We start from the raw sequence: 17501 nt of genomic DNA, 5'->3' as shown, positions 1-17501 counted from the left end.
TAGATCCCATCCACCCCAGGTGCTTTTCTTATGTCTATTGATGTCAAGTGGACCAATCAGATTCATCCTCTTCCTTTTAGAGTTTATATAAGTAAAGAAATCCTTGCTGTTTTTTTTAGCATCTTTTGCCAAGGATTTCTCATAATCTGCCTTCCCCTGCCTAACCTCCTTTGTGACCTGATTACAGACTAGCTTATATCTGCCATAGGCTTCTGAGTCGCTTGATAATTTATATGCATTCCATGCATTTTTCTTCTCTGTTATGAGTCTCATTAGTTCATTAGATAACCATTTATCTAAAGTGTAAATTTGTGCTCTATATCTTTACTTTTATAGCCTGTGGATAATATTTCTCCTATTTTTGCTTATTAGAATAGCCATTTAATACAATTAAAATTCAGTCGCAAACGTGTTCACAATGACCGGTGCTTACTACATATTGTACACAGTAGTGAATGGTATTTTATTTTGGAGAGTCCATCATAAAGTGATTTGATTGTAGATTAAATTAAATTACATATTTAGATTAAATTTGTTTTGAATAAATACTGTACTCTAAATTGTTATTCATTGTATGTTTCTCCAGCTTCGTTTAACTCGGTTACAAATCGTAAAATGCTGTACATGATGAAGTTTGTTGGGGGTTATAATCTCAGTGCATTGTACTGTACTGTATATGTATTTTATATCTACAAGACCAAAGTTGGACTTACGTACATGAAAAAATACCGATTAAGTATGTAAGTCGAGGGTTGTCTGTCTGTGTGTGTGTGTATATATATATATATATATATATATATATACACACACACACACACAAACACACACAGATATATATAGATATATATATATATATATATGTTTTATAGGAAGCAACAGTTTAAGATATTATTAATAGTAAAAATAATAATAATAATGATGGATTATGGACCTGGGACACTGCTATATGCAGAAAGTACCCAATGACCATAATTTCTACATAAGTTAGTAGTGGTGAAGGGCAGTGTGCTAACGTTATGGTACTAGTAAACCTAGTTATGGAGGACAATAACTAGTATATATATGTGTATATATACTAGTTACTGTGTGTGTATATGTATATATATATATATATATATATATGTATATATATATATATATGTATATATATATATGAAGATATCCTTATGATACCTTATGATTCATCAGGTATAACGAGCAGAGGACAACAGAAACTGATAGCTCGCTAATTGTAGGTAAACACATTGCAAGGGTTAGCCCTCGATAAAGTCCTTTGTAATGTGTATCCACCAATCTATACTGCAATTGGCTTGACATGGGAATTTAGTAATTATCCTTATTTATTTGTTTTATTTTGCCTATAACAATTATATGTTTCCCTACTAGGTTATACCATGGACCAAAGTCAGCTAGGATTGATATCACATCCCTTAGTTACCACCTACTCGTTCATACTATGTTCATAGTTATTAAGACTGATGTAATGTTTTATCTAGACATTGATGGCATTAATCAGCTCTTCTCACCTTTATTAGGTCCTTGATTTTTTGGTTTTTGCTATAGTTTCCACTGTTTGCATCACCTTCACAATTGAATATTTTACCTTTCAACTGTTAACTATTTGCCATATCTACTGTATATATATATATATATATTATGTGAGGTAAAAGTTAGGTAAGAGTAATAAAAATAAATAAATATGGCTATGTAGCTATCATTAGAGGCAGCAAATGCACATCCTCCACATGATGCCTAATTATATCTGATAATTAAAATAAATATGATATTTAAATAAAATCATCAGCCAGTAGTACGGCAATAATGCAGAGCGAAATGAAACGCAAAATAATATAAAATAAACAAACAGGGAAGGGAAAGTAGAGATAATAAGACAAAAAGGTAGTCGATAATCCCCTGTATAATTTAGTCAATTAAGTCATTAAACCCAATTAATAAAAAACGATATAAATTTAAATAATGCCAATTGTAAATAATTTAGCGGTACCGCCCTTGAAGGTACCAGTTCCAAAAGACGTGAAATATCACCAAAAAAGGGTTAAAGAAACTACCAAAAAACTAAAATATCAAAATAATAGACTGACCATCATGCCCCATATCGACAGTCCATATCGTGGTCCTCTGTCGATATGGGGCATGATGGTCAGTCTATTATTTTGATATTTTAGTTTTTTGGTAGTTTCTTTAACCCTTTTTTGGTGATATTTCACGTCTTTTGGAACTGGTACCTTCAAGGGCGGTACCGCTAAATTATTTACAATTGGCATTATTTAAATTTATATCGTTTTTTATTAATTGGGTTTAATGACTTAATTGACTAAATTATACAGGGGATTATCGACTACCTTTTTGTCTTATTATCTCTACTTTCCCTTCCCTGTTTGTTTATTTTATATTATTTTGCGTTTCATTTCGCTCTGCATTATTGCCGTACTACTGGCTGATGATTTTATTTAAATATCATATTTATTTTAATTATCAGATATAATTAGGCATCATGTGGAGGATGTGCATTTGCTGCCTCTAATGATAGCTACATAGCCATATTTATTTATTTTTATTACTCTTACCTAACTTTTACCTCACATAATATAAATTAGTGGTAGTAGTGGGTTGTTATGCTAAATAAGCAGCACCTGTGCCGCCATCTATTCTTTTCCTTTCTATTATATAAGCTGGTTAAGCTTGCATTATGTCAGTGGTGTGGCTCTGATCAAGAGTGCTCTCTGTTCTATAGATTATTTTTCGCTGCATAAGGACCACCGCCATGCAAATCCTCTGCATTGGTTGATCTATCGGAGAATGGAGGGGTGGTTTGGTTCTTCGATATTTCTGCCTTTGCGATGATTTGTATGACGATTGAAATGCAGCGATTCCATGACCATTATTGGCCTCGTGGTCCTCTGTCGATATGGGGCATGATGGTCAGTCTATTATTTTGATATTTTAGTTTTTTGGTAGTTTCTTTAACCCTTTTTTGGTGATATTTCACGTCTTTTGGAACTGGTACCTTCAAGGGCGGTACCGCTAAATTATTTACAATTGGCATTATTTAAATTTATATCGTTTTTTATTAATTGGGTTTAATGACTTAATTGACTAAATTATACAGGGGATTATCGACTACCTTTTTGTCTTATTATCTCTACTTTCCCTTCCCTGTTTGTTTATTTTATATTATTTTGCGTTTCATTTCGCTCTGCATTATTGCCGTACTACTGGCTGATGATTTTATTTAAATATCATATTTATTTTAATTATCAGATATATATATATATATATATATATATACAGTCACTCCCCGGCTTACATAATACTCTACTTATGGAAATTTGACGTTATGCAAGTTTTTGCGAGCCGGTGCAAACTTAAAGAAATCGTGGAAACATATTTTGCATCCCGTAGGAATAAATGGAGGTATCGTTAAAATATTGTAATGTGAACCCAATAATGCAGTTTTTTTTTTTTTTTTTTTTGGTAATTCGTTTCAAGACCTCGGAAGTTGAAATTTTCGCTATATAACTCAGCTATTTATCTCTCTAAAAGGTAATTTTTATAATGAAAACGCACTACACTTTCATTGTTGTCATATGTTCCATTATAAGACCAATTTTGAATTCATTTGTTGATATTTTTCTAAAGAACATTTCTGGAGGTCTCGACCATAAAACAGTAAAAACAGGGCTTTTTTGTTAGTGCAATCTATTATAAACGGGTGAACAATTGATCTTATTGCATTTGTGATAATACCAATAACAGAATTCTGTAGGTTTTTACGTTATGGTATTATGGTGAAATGAGTTTCCCTTCACTGAAATCTTCAATCATATAAAAAACAAATAAATTTTCAGAATCTTCTCTTCATTCCTATTTACTTATTACAATGATTAAGGGAAAGCGACCAACGGAAAGTACAAAATTGATTTAGAAATGAAGATGAAAATGATTAACAAGTACGAAGCAGGACAAAGTTTGTCATCTATTGCATAGGAATTAGGTCTTGCTGCTTCAACAGTGAGTACCATTTTAAGGGACAGTGCATGTATAAAAGAATATATTAAAGGATCAACACATTTAAGATCAACAGTGATCACAAAACAATGTTCAGGTGCTATATCAAAGATGGAAAAGCTATTAATAAGATGGGGTAAAATCAGATTCAGAAGCCAATGCCCCTGAGTCCAATGGCCATTCAAGCAAAAGCAAGAAGTATTTATGAAGATAAGTACGCCGAACCCCAAGCCAAGTTCGTGGCAAGCAACAAAGATGGAAAAGCTATTAATAATATGGATGAAAAATCAGATTCAGAAGCAAATGCCCCTGAGTCCAATGGCCATTCAAGCAAAAGCAAGAAGTATTTATGAAGATAAGTATGGCGAATCCCAATCCAAGTTCATGGCAAGCAACAGGTTTAAATGGTTCAAGCATCGTACTGATTTCCAAAACATTAAAGTATATGGTGAAGGCGTCAGTGCCAATTCTGCAGCTGCAGAGAAATTTTGTGATGTGTTGGAAAAAACCCCTTCTAAATCTCCACAGTCCTCAACTTGTGCAGTGCCGTGCTTATCATCTGGAGAGTTAATTCTGGCAACAATGCTCGAAAGGTAAAACTTGCTGACAATTATGCCTGCCTCCTCTCTCTTTTTATAATTTTTGTAATTTTGTACACCTTTGTAATTTTTCCTGCACAAGAGATAAAAAAATTTGAATAAATAATTCTATTTACATGTTCGTTGAACGTTTCTTTTTTTTGCTTAAATTCAATGAAATTTGCTTCAATCAAATTTGCGAGTGCTGCATAAGCATTTAGGGAATTCTGACTTATGTACTGCATAAACATTTAGGGAATTCTGACTTATGTACTGCATAAACATTTAGGGAATTCTGACTTATGTAGATTTCCGCAGAACACAACCATTACGTAAGTCGGGGAGTGGCTGGATATATATATAGTTTTTATAGTAAAAGTATAATATGTACTATATAGATACTGAATATGTATATAAACATAACAGTATACAACGGGCCATAAGGCCAAAATAACTTATAAAGACTAAGATAGCCTGTGTAGGTCTACAATACCATACCTTGGAAATAAACATATAAATAGTAATAATATATAAATATATAATACAATAATGATTATGTAGCTAATTATTGATATATAGATGCATTGAAAGGAACTTTTTCAAGGGCTAACCCCTTTCAATATATCCCACCAATAATTAACAGAGTTTCTGATTGCTATCCGCCTGTTTAACTAAGTTCAATTCTTAAACATAAATATAAAGGCTAATTTGGTTATAATTTAAATTTAGTAGCAAACAAGCAAGATAACAGCTAGCCTGACAGATAACTTCAAAACGAATATATAGAAAATAGAGGGCCAACCATAATTTTCAATTTCTGTTGTGGTAGTTTTATTTGATTTATGTTTATGCAAAAGAAAGCTACTATGTTTGTTTAAAGTTTGCTGTTTCTATAAGAACAAAACAACAAATTCAACTATCATGAAAAAAGATGATCAAATGGAAAAAACTGATGCTAATTGCAGAAGATGACATGGATAATGGTTACTCTATATTCCCAAAGAAAGAAAACCTAAAACAGGACTGATATAAGTCTGCCTCCTCAAAAGAACAGTCAGATCACACATCCAAGTGTAAAACTAAATAATGCAGAATATAATGCAATGGAATTGCCAAGGCTTGTACAACAATGTCGATAACTAGCAGAGCTAGTTGAATAATATAATCCTGTTATTGTGTACCCATGGGAAACTTACTTAAACCCTGGGACGTCTCCTCAGGTAAGAAACTATACTATGTACAGGCTTGACAGAAACACAGAATCACCTACTTGTGGGGAGCTGCATTTCTTGTTAAATCCACTATTTCAACCAGACATATTCCTCTCCGAAATAATTTAGAAATAGTGGCAGTGTGCATCATCATCGGAATCACTTTAACCCTGGTCTCAATTTATATCCTGCCAAATTTTTTGCTTGCTCATATTGAATGGCCACAACCCATTATGAGAATCTTCTTACCCAGGTAGTAGAGGTAGGCTGATAGAATCTTTACTTGATGACTACCGAGGACTCACTTTGCTAAACACTGGGGCGCACCCAGATATCCATCTCCTGAAAGGTGCTACATCTGCTTCAGATTGAGTAATGTGTTCTTCCATATATCTGAGTATAGAATGTTCAGCTGAGTGATCCAGATAGCAGAGATAGCTTCCCTATTATCTCTGAAAGCCATTTCTCCCACCAAGAGATAACTTTTTGTCAAAATGATTAATTTATAAAATTTATTGAGGTTTGTACAAGATTAAATTTAATTTAAGATAATTGATAAGTTTTTGCTTATTTGTTAGTCTATTGTAGGAGTAGCTGGAAGTGCAACCAGAGCTGCCCTAACTCAACATCAAGCTCGAAGAAATAACATGGCTGATGTATCTGCAAAAGACCAGAGTCAAGAAACTTTAGTTAACCTTGCTGCTCTCCTGTGTAGTCTGTTGATCATACCTGTTATTTCAGGCAATCAGATGTAAATTATTTCAACCTATCTTTGATATGAGTTTTTTTCAAATTGAATTAAGTGATTTTATATGTGCTTACTATATATGTAATACTATTAAAGATAACATGTCCTTGAGGTTGTCACAGACATTCTCTCAGATATGCCAGACAAGCTGTACTTGCTACCTGGGAGTCTAAAACACTGATGGAACTGATATTCGGGTGACATTCAAGTCAAGTGGACCCAATTTCGGCAAAGTCCGGACGGTCTGTGGCAGCCAAATCCTCTGCTTGCACCTTCACGAGGGTGGGACTGTTAGTAATCCTGGGCATAACCTCCATGCACAAGTACATGGTGGGTGACCATCCAGGTGTGAACCAATGTAAGCAGGGGTTGAGGTGTGGCGCCAACACCACATGGAGGAATGTCACCCCTCTATGTTACCAGGCAGTACTAGGTGGTAGATGACTCTCATCAACTGGTGCAATACCACCAATTTGCTTATTGGAGGCTTGAAGTGGTGGAACCCATGTTTAGTCTCTCGAGCTAAGTTCCAGTCAACCCTTCCCTTTCTCTTCCATCATGCAGTATGATTGATGCCTTTTGAGGTTATGATGAACATCGTGGCGAGATCCAATATTCCTTATATTTCGAGGGTACAGCTCTAAAACGGTGTTCGCAGGCCAGCCGCTAGTTAGTACACCGCACCGAACCTATTGGTAACGCTCTAGGAGGCTTCCAGATCAGCTTCCAATGCCCCCCCCACATACACACTACTTAGACTGGAGGGAGTCTAAGTAGTGTGTATGTGGGGGGGGCATTGTCAAGACCACATTATGTAAAGGATCTGGGTATATTCTTACCATGTGTATGCCATATCCAAAAATTTCATTACTTCGTACAGCATGTCACCCTCCCACTTTTTCTTACTATTGAATACACCATGAATTGTCAAACTAATAGAGCAAGCTTATCTGCGAAAAGATCTAAACCTCCAAGCACTTCCTAATTCATTTCACAAATATACGTGGTCTCAATTCTAATCTTAATGATGTCCATATCCACTTGCAGTCTGCCAAACCCCATGTACTTTTTCTGACAGAATCTCAGTTATCGATTGATTCAACTACTGCTCATCTCAGATGCCCAAATTATTCGCTCTATGATTCCTTTCGCCTCAAAGGTTGTACTTGTGCATATGTCCGTTCTGATATTCCCTGTCAGATACTTGACAATTTGGAATCTCCTCTCTTTGATCTTCTCTGGCTTAAAATCTCTCTACCTCATTGTGTCAAATTCATCTGTTGTCTCTACTGTTCTCCCAACTCCACTAATCACTTGGAGCTCTTTGACTTCCTCTCTTTGCAACTTGACTTTCTCCAATCCAACTTTCCTAACAGTGAGATAATTTTCCATGGTGATTTTAATGTTCGCAACTCCAGCTGGCTTTCGTTTTCTAGTCACACCGACCCAGCTGGTCGAGATTGAGGCTTTTGCAATTAGTCTGTCCTCGTATAGCACGATAGTTGTGTTCCTAGAAACCCTCGTGCAATGCAAAATCGTGCAATATAAACAACAGGCCCTATGGGAAAAGTGGGGTTAGGTGCCGACCACCCAAGATTGAACACACATTTGGAACCAAAACATTACCAAACACAATAAATAATCGGGTAATTTTAATCGTTATAAAATACTTACGTATTTTATAACGATTAAAATACGTAATAAAAAATAATATAATAAATAATATTTATTTTTTTATTATTTATTATATTATAATAAAGTATTTTTAGTATTTTTTAATACTAAAAAAGTATTTTTTACGAATAAAATACGTATTTTATTCGTAAAAAATTTATTATATTAAATAAAATAGCCGTAATAAAATACTTACGTATTTTATAATACGTAAGTATAAATTATAATACATAAGTCGTAATAAAATGCTTACGTATTGTATTAAGACTATTACGTAATAAAATATTGCTAATGCTTTTGCTTCTATCGTAAGCAAACTTGTTTTTTGTTTGATTTTCTATCCAAACAGATAGAAAATCGAAAAACAGATAGAAAATACAGCCGTTCCATCTCTTCCAATTCTTGTATCTTAATCTAATGGATTTTAATTACACTTTGAGTTGTTCCTGCTATGAAAGTTGTTTTTATTTTCTCCGCATTCTTTGTAATTTTCGGTGTTGCCTCATTTAGGTCTGTAGCATGTGCAATATCACATGGTCTTTCATTTCGCTCAAAGCGTTTCACAATTTCATATTTTTTTCTCTATCGACAGAGGCGGACTGGCCATAAGCCTTACCGGGGAAACCCCGGTAAGGCTTATGGCCATTTCACGAAGGCGAAATGTGCATAAGCGAATTCGGTTCGTGTTATATAAGATATTGTTCCCCTATTTATAAATCGTGTAAGATCGAATTCGTGTAATGTAAACACGTGTTATACGAGGACCGACTGTACTAATGACCTTGCACAGATTATTCATTTACCTACAAGAATAATGGACAATCCTAATCATACAGCCAATACGCTTGATCTTTTCTCACAAACAACCCTGCTAAGTACAGGGTCAAAGTGAGAGGTCCTTTAGGCACTTCAGATTACAAATTGGTGATTGTCTCTTCATGAGATATTCTCATGATTATCTCATGGCTATTCCAACCTCGTATTTTTTGGCATTACAGGAATGCAAAATGGGATGACCTGCGAGACTTCTTTTCTACTTTCCCTTGGTTGGATTACTGTTTCAAAACTTCTGATGTCAACGTTTGCTCAGATCATCAGTGAAATTATTCTTGCAGGAATGGAATCCTTTATCTCCACTTTAAAATTTCGTCTTTTATCATAATTGTTGCAAATCGTAATTGGCTTGTTTCTAATTCTCCAGTTTCATTTTCTGCGTATACCAAAGTTCGCAACAATTGTAAAGCCGTTATTAATCAATCCAAACTAGAGTTTGAACAGGCTAAGAGTAGAAAACTTGCTTCTTGCCGTAATGGTAGCCGAGCATTCTGGTCTCTTGCTCTATTGGCCGCAACTTTTGCCCAGCTCTGTCCAAAACATGACGGTTCTGTTGTCACTTCAGCCAAGGATAAAGCTGACCTGCTGGCATCCCATTTTTCTTCCAACTCATGTATTAATGATCTTGGTAAAACATCTCCCACCATTCCCAACACGCTCCATTCAATGCCCCCTCTGGTCTTCCGTCAAAAGGATGTCAGAAGGATTTTGACGAATCATGATACTAAGAAAGCTCCAGGTCCCGATGGTATTTCTCCACTTGTTCTGAAAACCTGTGCTCCTGAACTTACTCCTGTTCTTTGCTGCCTTTTTTAACTTTCTTATTCCAAAGGTGTTTTTCCTTCTGCTTGGAAATTTGCTCATATTCAACCAGTTCCTAAAAAGGGTGACAAATCCCTCCCATCCAATTATCGTCCCATTGCAATTACTTCTACTCTTTCTAAAGTAATGGAGAAATCAATTAACCACCAACTTTTTTAAACTACCTAGAAACCTTCCGTCTGATCAGCGATCGCCATTATGGATTCCGTTAGTGTCGATCAACTGGTGATATTCTGGCTTATGTTACCCATTTATGGACTAATTCAATGTAAAGGTTCGGTGTAACACAAGTAGTTGCTCTTGACATCTCAAAGGCTTTCGATCGTCTTTGGCATAAAGGTCTTCTAAACAAGCTTCCATCTTATGGTTTGCCAACTGTTTTTAGTAATTGTTTATGTAGTTTTCTCTCTGATCGCTCACTGATGGTGATGGTAGATGGCTCTCTGTCTTCTAACTACTCCACTAATGCCGGTGTCCCCCAAGGTTCAGTTCTTTCCCCCACTCTTTTCTTCTTGTATATTAATGACCTTCTTCCATTGACTGGAAATCCTATCCATAGTTTTGTTGATTATAGCACATTGCAAACCACTTTCCATTTTGATAAAAATTGTCATGCTTAATCAGCTTCAACTTCTCGAAAATCTGCTACCAATTCCTTAAATGCCAATCTTCAGGTAATTATCCAGTGGGGCAAAGACAACTTAGTTGATTTCAACCCTTCTAAAACTCAGTCTTGTCTTATATCTCGTAAAAAGGATTCTTCTGCTCCTATGCTTATCTTTGGTGATATTCCGATTTCTAAGCACGATGATATATCTCTTTTGGGGATTGCCCTGACTTCTAATCTCTCTTGGCACAAGCACATTACAAATATTGCTTCCTCTGCATCAAAAAAACTTTGTTTTCTCTTTCGCTCTTGGCGTTACTTTTCTTCCAAACAGCTGCTCACTCTGTATAAATCGCAAATCCGCCCTGCCATGGAATATTGTTCCCACATCTGCGGTGGTGCCCCCAAAACCTCTCTCAGGCTTCTTGATTACATTCAGAAGAGGGCAGTTAAGTTAATTAATGATTCATCATTAAAAAGACTCTCCACTCACTGTCTCATAGACGTACTGTTTCTGCTGCATGCCTCTTCTAGAGATAATACCATTGGCACTGTTCTTCCGAATTGGCTTCTATAATTCCTGCTCTCTCTCTTTCAAAACAGTCCCAGCACGTGCAGCCACCAGCCAAATCCATTTACTGTCCAACTTCAAACCTACAGAACCAGCTTTTCATCTTCCTCATTTATTCATTCAACTGCTGTTTTCTGGAACAATCTTCCTTCATATGTATTTCCTGAAAATTACAATCTACAGGAGTTCAAGTCCAATGTCAACAAATATCTTCTTTCGTCTTCTCAACCTCCAACCCAAGCACGGTACTAAGTACTATAGTTTCTAATACCTCTCGTGTTTGGGGTTTACATAAAAAAAAAAAAAAAAACCCAATGGTTTTCTATTTATTCCATCATTTTTTATTTTTTGATATATACCATTGTGCCAAAAAGGGATTTTTCATAGTTTTGTTATAGGAGTGGCTGGAATAGTTCTTACAAATTTATAAATAGTACAACCCTGAAGGAATCCTTTTTTGTTATCCTGGGTCTGTGAAAAAAACTTTCAGGCCTTAAAAAAAAAAATCACTTTTATCTAGTGTAGAGATAAAAAAAAAAAAAATATATATATATATATATATATAAAGCATCCATAAAATTACTGAGTTTAGGTTGTAAAGATGTAAAATTATAGTTAAAGTGTAATATATAGAACAAAATATATTTTCAAACTTTAAAGATATTAACTTTACACTATAACGTATCTATTTAGTATATATATATATATATATATATAGATAGGAATGTAGCTTTAACTATTGTCTGTGCTATAAATACTGGCTATGTAACCTTAGCAAGCTTGGAACATTATCATTTCATGCAAAGGTTGTGTTAGGGTAACTAAGAGTAAGAAGTGGTGCATGTATACTTGTGTGTACAGCAATGCTACAAGTATAGTAAATAAATTTAATGAATTTGAACTGCTGATCAAGGCATCAAAGGCAGATATTGTTCGGATATCAGAGACATGATATCACACAGATATAAGCAGTGCAGAATTGGAATTTGGGGAGTTCAGTTTGTACAGAAAATATAGACATGGTAGGAAGGGAGGGGTTATGCTGTTAGTTAAGAAACACATAAAATCTAAGGAATTGCATCCAATTGACATTAGTGGACAATTCAATGTTGAGTCATTGTAGTGTGACATAAGCACTGGGAAAGGGAAAAATGAGAGTAGATGTGTGATATATAGGCCTAATGAATCTGATGAGTATAGTGAGCAGTTGTGCAGAGAAAAGAGTGGGCCAGTAAATGAGAATGTGTTATAATGGGTGATTTTAACTTTCCAGATATTGACTGGAACTTGTGGGTTAATCACTCTCATACTATCAAGGTGTTTGTGGATTTATTGGATGATTGATTTCTACAGAAGCATGTTCGGGAGGCAACCGAGGGAGTAATACTCTTATCTGATTATCAGCAGTGATGATTCATACATTAGGAATTTGCAGATAAAGAAACCAATATAGGTGACACTGATCACAGACTACTTATGTGGGATTTACTTAGGTAACACTGATCACAGAATACTGATGTGGGATTTACTTAATGATGTAAGTACCATCAAGGGTAAAGGGAAGAGTTTTTGTTTTCGTAAAGGTGACTACAGTAGTCTCAGGCAGTTTTTAAATTCTATACAGTGGGATCAACTGATGATGTAAAACAGTGAATTCCAAATGGGAAGCCTTCAAAGAATTAATCTTGGAAGCTACTAGGCTTTTCATACCAACTAAGAAATAATGTTCAAAATTTAGACCTAAGTGGATGTCAGAAGAACTAATGGCAGAGAGGCTTGTGGCAGAGAAGAAAAATGTGTGATATGCATATAAATTATCAGGTGACACAGAAGCTTATGACAGATATAAGCTAGTCTGTAATCAAATCACAAAGTAGGTTAGGCAAGCGAAGGCTGATTACGATAAATCCTTGGCAAAGGATGCAAAGAAAAGCAACAAAGACTTCTTTACATATGTAAACTGTAGAAGGAAGGGGATGAATCAGTTTGATCCCCTTGATGATCCTGCTCCGATAGCTGACAAACCGATTGAATATTTTGCATTTATATTCACACATGAGGAATTCTATAACGAAGGAGATGACAGAAGTTTACTAAACTGTAACAGGGAGCTTAATAATTTTGTAATAATGGAGAGCAAAGTGGAGGAAAAATTGTTGAAGTTAAATTTAAAGAAGCACCTGGGGCAGATGGAATTTATCCAGTTATATTGAAGGAGGCAGCAACGGAAGTAAGCTAACCCTTAACCATAATTACGAGAGCATCTTTAGATTCATGGGAGGTCCCCATGGACTGGAGTTGTGCAAATGTATAACCAATTCACAAAAGGGGTTCAAAGGGTGACACAAATAATTATAGACTTGTTAGTATAACTTCTGTTCTGAGGAAAATAATGGAGTCACTGGTTAAAGAAGTGATGCAGGATCACCTCGACAAGACTGCAGTAATAGTTTAGGCACAGCATCGGTTTGGTAAGGGGAAGTCTTGTCTAACCAATTTGATTGGATACTACGATGTGGTTACAAAGGAACTGGATGCAAAAAATAATTTTGATATCGTATACTTCAATTTCAGGAAAGCTTTTGATACTGTTAGCATTAGCATTAGTAGAGGCATTTGATGCAAGAAAGCAAGCTTATGCAGCATCAGCCAAAAAAAAAGAACCCACTTCCACTTCACCCCTCTGTTCGTTCAAAATACCTGTCCAGCTGAGCCTTAAACTTATTTAGGCTATCAACCTCCCCAACAAGGGATGGAAGACTGATCCACCAACCAACCACCCGCTGGCTAAAGGCAAATTTCCGCACGTCTATCCTACATCTGTCCTTCCTCAATTTGAATTTATGCCCTCTCAGGTGATTATTCTGACCTGTATACAGTACTCTAGGTGTGGCCTGACCATTGCCTTATACAAGGGAATAATCACCTCCTTATCCCTGCTAGAAAAATTCCTGTATATCATTGACAATACTCCATGAGCTACTCTTGCAGCCCGTCTGCACTGCTCAGAGAACTTCATATCTGCCTGCACGACCACCCCCAAGTCCCTTTCATTCTCTACCACTATCAGTGTAGTACCACAGAGTTGATACGTTGCTCTGGGGTTGCTGTTTCCCATGTGTAGTACTTTACATTTGTCAATGTTAAACTTCATTTGCCACCTCTCAGCCCATCTGCTCAACCTTTCCAGATCCTGTTGCAGCAGCATAGTGTCAATAGTGTCCTTGACAACCCTGCCAACCTTTTTATAGTCTGCAAACTTGGACATTAAGCTTGATATACCATCATCAATATCATTTATAAATACAGAAAACAATAATGGACCCAACACTGAGCCCTGAGGGACTCCACTAATAACATTAGTCCACGATGAGCAGTGTCCATTGATTACCACTCTCTGTCTTCTCCCCCTCAACCACCCCTTTATCCATAGCAGCAATTTGCCTCCAATGTCACACTGCTCCAATTTGCGTAGTAGTCTTCCATCTGCAACAGTATCAAAAGCCTTTCTAAGATCCAAGTATATAATATCAAAGCTATTCGCTGCATCCAGTTCTTTTGTGACTGCATCATAGTATCCAATCATATTGGTCAGGCAAGACTTCCCCTTAACAAAACCATGCTGTGTCCGAGCTATAACTGAAGTCTTGTCTAAATGATCCTGCAGTGCTTCTTTAACCAGTGCCTCCATTAATTTTCCTAGAACAGAAGTTAAACTCAGGTCTATAATTACTTGTGTCAGCCTTTGATCCTCCTTTGTGAATTGGGGTCACATTTGCGCATTTCCAGTCTATGGGTACCTCCCCTGAGTCCAAGGAAGCTCTCATAATTATGGCTAAGGGTTTGCTTACTTCCTTTGCTGACTCCTTTAATATAACTGGATAGATCCCATCCACCCCGGGTGCCTTTCTTGTGTTTATCTTCAACAATTTCTCCTAAACTTTACTCTCAGTTATTTCAAGATTCTGTAGCTTACTGCTAGAGTTGAATACACCTCTGGCATTCCCCTCGCTGAATAACTCATGTTTTTTTTTTTTTTTTTTTTTTGATTTGGTAGTTGTTGACGCATCGGCTTCTTTGGCCATATTGCACCTCCCAAGGTTTTTGCAGTACTTTGATCCAAGCCCGAGGCGGGAATCGAACCCGCGACCTTTGGGTTGCCGGGCAGGTACTTTACCCACTCGGCTAGCCCGGTCGGCTAACTCCTCATGTGTGAATGTCGATGCAAAATATTCATTTAGTTTGTTAGCTACCTGAGCAGGATCATCAACAGTTGACCCATCAATATCAAGTGGACCAATCTGATTCATCCTCTTCCTTCTAGAGTTTACATAAGTAAAGAACTCTTTGCTGTTTTTCTTTGCATCCCTTGCCAAGGATTTCTCGTAATCTGCCTTCGCCTGCCTAACCACCTTTGTAACTTGGTTGCATATCAACTTGTATCTATCATAGGCTTCTGTGTCATGTGTTAATTTGTAAGTATCCCATGCATTTTTCTTCTCTGCCATATGCCTCATTAGTTCATCTGACATCCATTATAAGTTGGGCCCACTGTATAGAATTTAATCATCAGTTGGGCCCACTGTATAGAATTTAAATACTGTCTCAGTCCATCGTAGTCGCCTTTACAGAAGCAATAACCCTTCCCTTTACCCCTAATGGTAGTTACCTCTTTGAATAAATCCCACTTCAGCACACTGTGACCACTGCCACCTAGTGGTTCGTTTATCTGCAGATTCTTAATGCATGAAGAATCACTGCTGATAATCAAATCAAGAGTATTACTCCCTCTAGTTGCCTCCCGAACATGCTGATGTAGAAAACAATCATCCAATAAATCCACAAAAGCCCTGCTAGTGTGTGAGTGACCAGCCCCCAAATTCCAGTCAGTATCTGGGAAATTAAAATCCCACATTATAAGACTCTCTGATTTACTCCCCCACTCTTATTTCACTTTACAGTTTCTTATTATACTCATCAGAGTAATTAGGACTATAGCACACTCCTACTCTCAATTTTGATCTCCCAATGCTTATGTCACACCAAACTGACTCAACACTGCACTGTCCAGCGATGTCGACTGGCTTCACTTCCTTGGTTTTTATGTGTTTCTTAACTAATAGCATAACCCCTCCCCCTTCCTGTCCTGTCTATCCTTTCTGTACACGTTGTACTCCCGAAATTCCAGTTCTGCATTTCTTATATCTGTGTGACACCACGTCTCTGATATCCCAACAATATCTGCCTTTGATGTTTTGAGCAATACCTCAAATTCATCAAATTTGTTTACTAAACTCCTAGAATTGGTGTACACGCAAGTATACCTGCACCTGTTTCTATTCTTAGCTACCCTAAAACAACCCATGTGGTTACTTGTACCAAAATGGCTCCCAGCAGTCTCTGAAATGTCATGCATCTTGTTTTTCAGGCTTCTGCTCATTCTAATAGAAGCAGTGTAAGAATCTGTTTCACCTCTGCCAGTGGCTACTGTCAATCTATTGGTCTTTGTCTCCCCCCAAGCTAGCAGTTTTCCGACCCACCTAACACTGCCTCAATAGCATCAGCAAATATTCTTGCACCCTTTCTATTTAAGTGTATCCCATCCCTGTAGAAGCAATCTCTCCTTTTAACAAGTACAGTCCAGGCTGAAAAAAATTCTACCCCTTGAGCCTTGCACAATCTTTCCAGGGCTGAATTGATTGACAAGGCTCTCATCACATACTTCCTCCTATCGTGTCTGGGCAGAATTGCAGACACTTTCAAATTCAAGCCTAATTCTCGCCTTTTGTTCAACAGTGACCTGTACTTGTTAAGTAATTCTGCCGGTAAGTAATTCTGTTGCACATGGAAGACTGCTGTACAAATTGGAGCTGTATGGCTCCAAGTATGACTGTAATGGAAAAAAGGGATGGGTGAGTGGGAGATGGCAGAGAGTGGTAATAAATGGACACTGCTCTATGTGGACTAATGTTATTAGTGGTGTCCAGAGTTCGTTGCTGGGCCCATCGTTGTTTTGTGTATTTATTAATGATTTCGATGAAGGTTCACTGAGGCTAAATGTCCAAGTTTGCAGATGATACAAAGATTGGCAGGGTTGTTAATGATAGTCAAGGCAGTATGTTACTGCAAATGAATCTAGAAAAGTTGGGTAGATGGGCAGAGAAGTGGCAACTGAAGTTTAATATTGACAAATGCAAAATACTGCATATGTGTAGCAGTAACCCAAGAGAAATGTATCCACTGTGTGGTACTACACTCAGGAAGGTGGACAATGAAAAAGACCTGGGGGTAATTGTGCAGTCAGATATGAAGTTCTCTGAGCAGTGCAGACTGGCTGTGAGAGCAGGTCATTGAGTTTTGTCAATGATATATAGGAATTTTGCTAGCAGAGACAAAGAGGTGATTATATCTTTGTATAAGGCAATGG

At 36.7% G+C, this 17501-nt stretch overlaps 1 protein-coding gene across 1 annotated transcript in view; it reads left to right on the top strand.

Moving 5' to 3' along the window:
- The window catches only part of LOC150085165 (RUS family member 1), a 173910-nt gene that overhangs the window by 99683 nt on the left and 56726 nt on the right, over positions 1–17501 (top strand). Inside the window, exon 7 of the mRNA XM_090373057.1 lies at positions 6397–6569. Within this exon, the coding sequence (XP_090229183.1) occupies positions 6397–6569 (173 nt within the window). The remainder of the gene's footprint in view (positions 1–6396; positions 6570–17501) is intronic.

Source organism: Mastigoproctus giganteus, chromosome 5 (genome assembly GCF_048544385.1).
Source record: "Mastigoproctus giganteus isolate SK-2022 chromosome 5, ASM4854438v1, whole genome shotgun sequence".
Lineage (NCBI taxonomy): Eukaryota > Metazoa > Arthropoda > Arachnida > Uropygi > Thelyphonidae > Mastigoproctus > Mastigoproctus giganteus.
The sequence above is the reverse complement of the archived record's forward strand: the minus strand, read 5'-3'. Positions and strand labels throughout refer to the sequence as shown.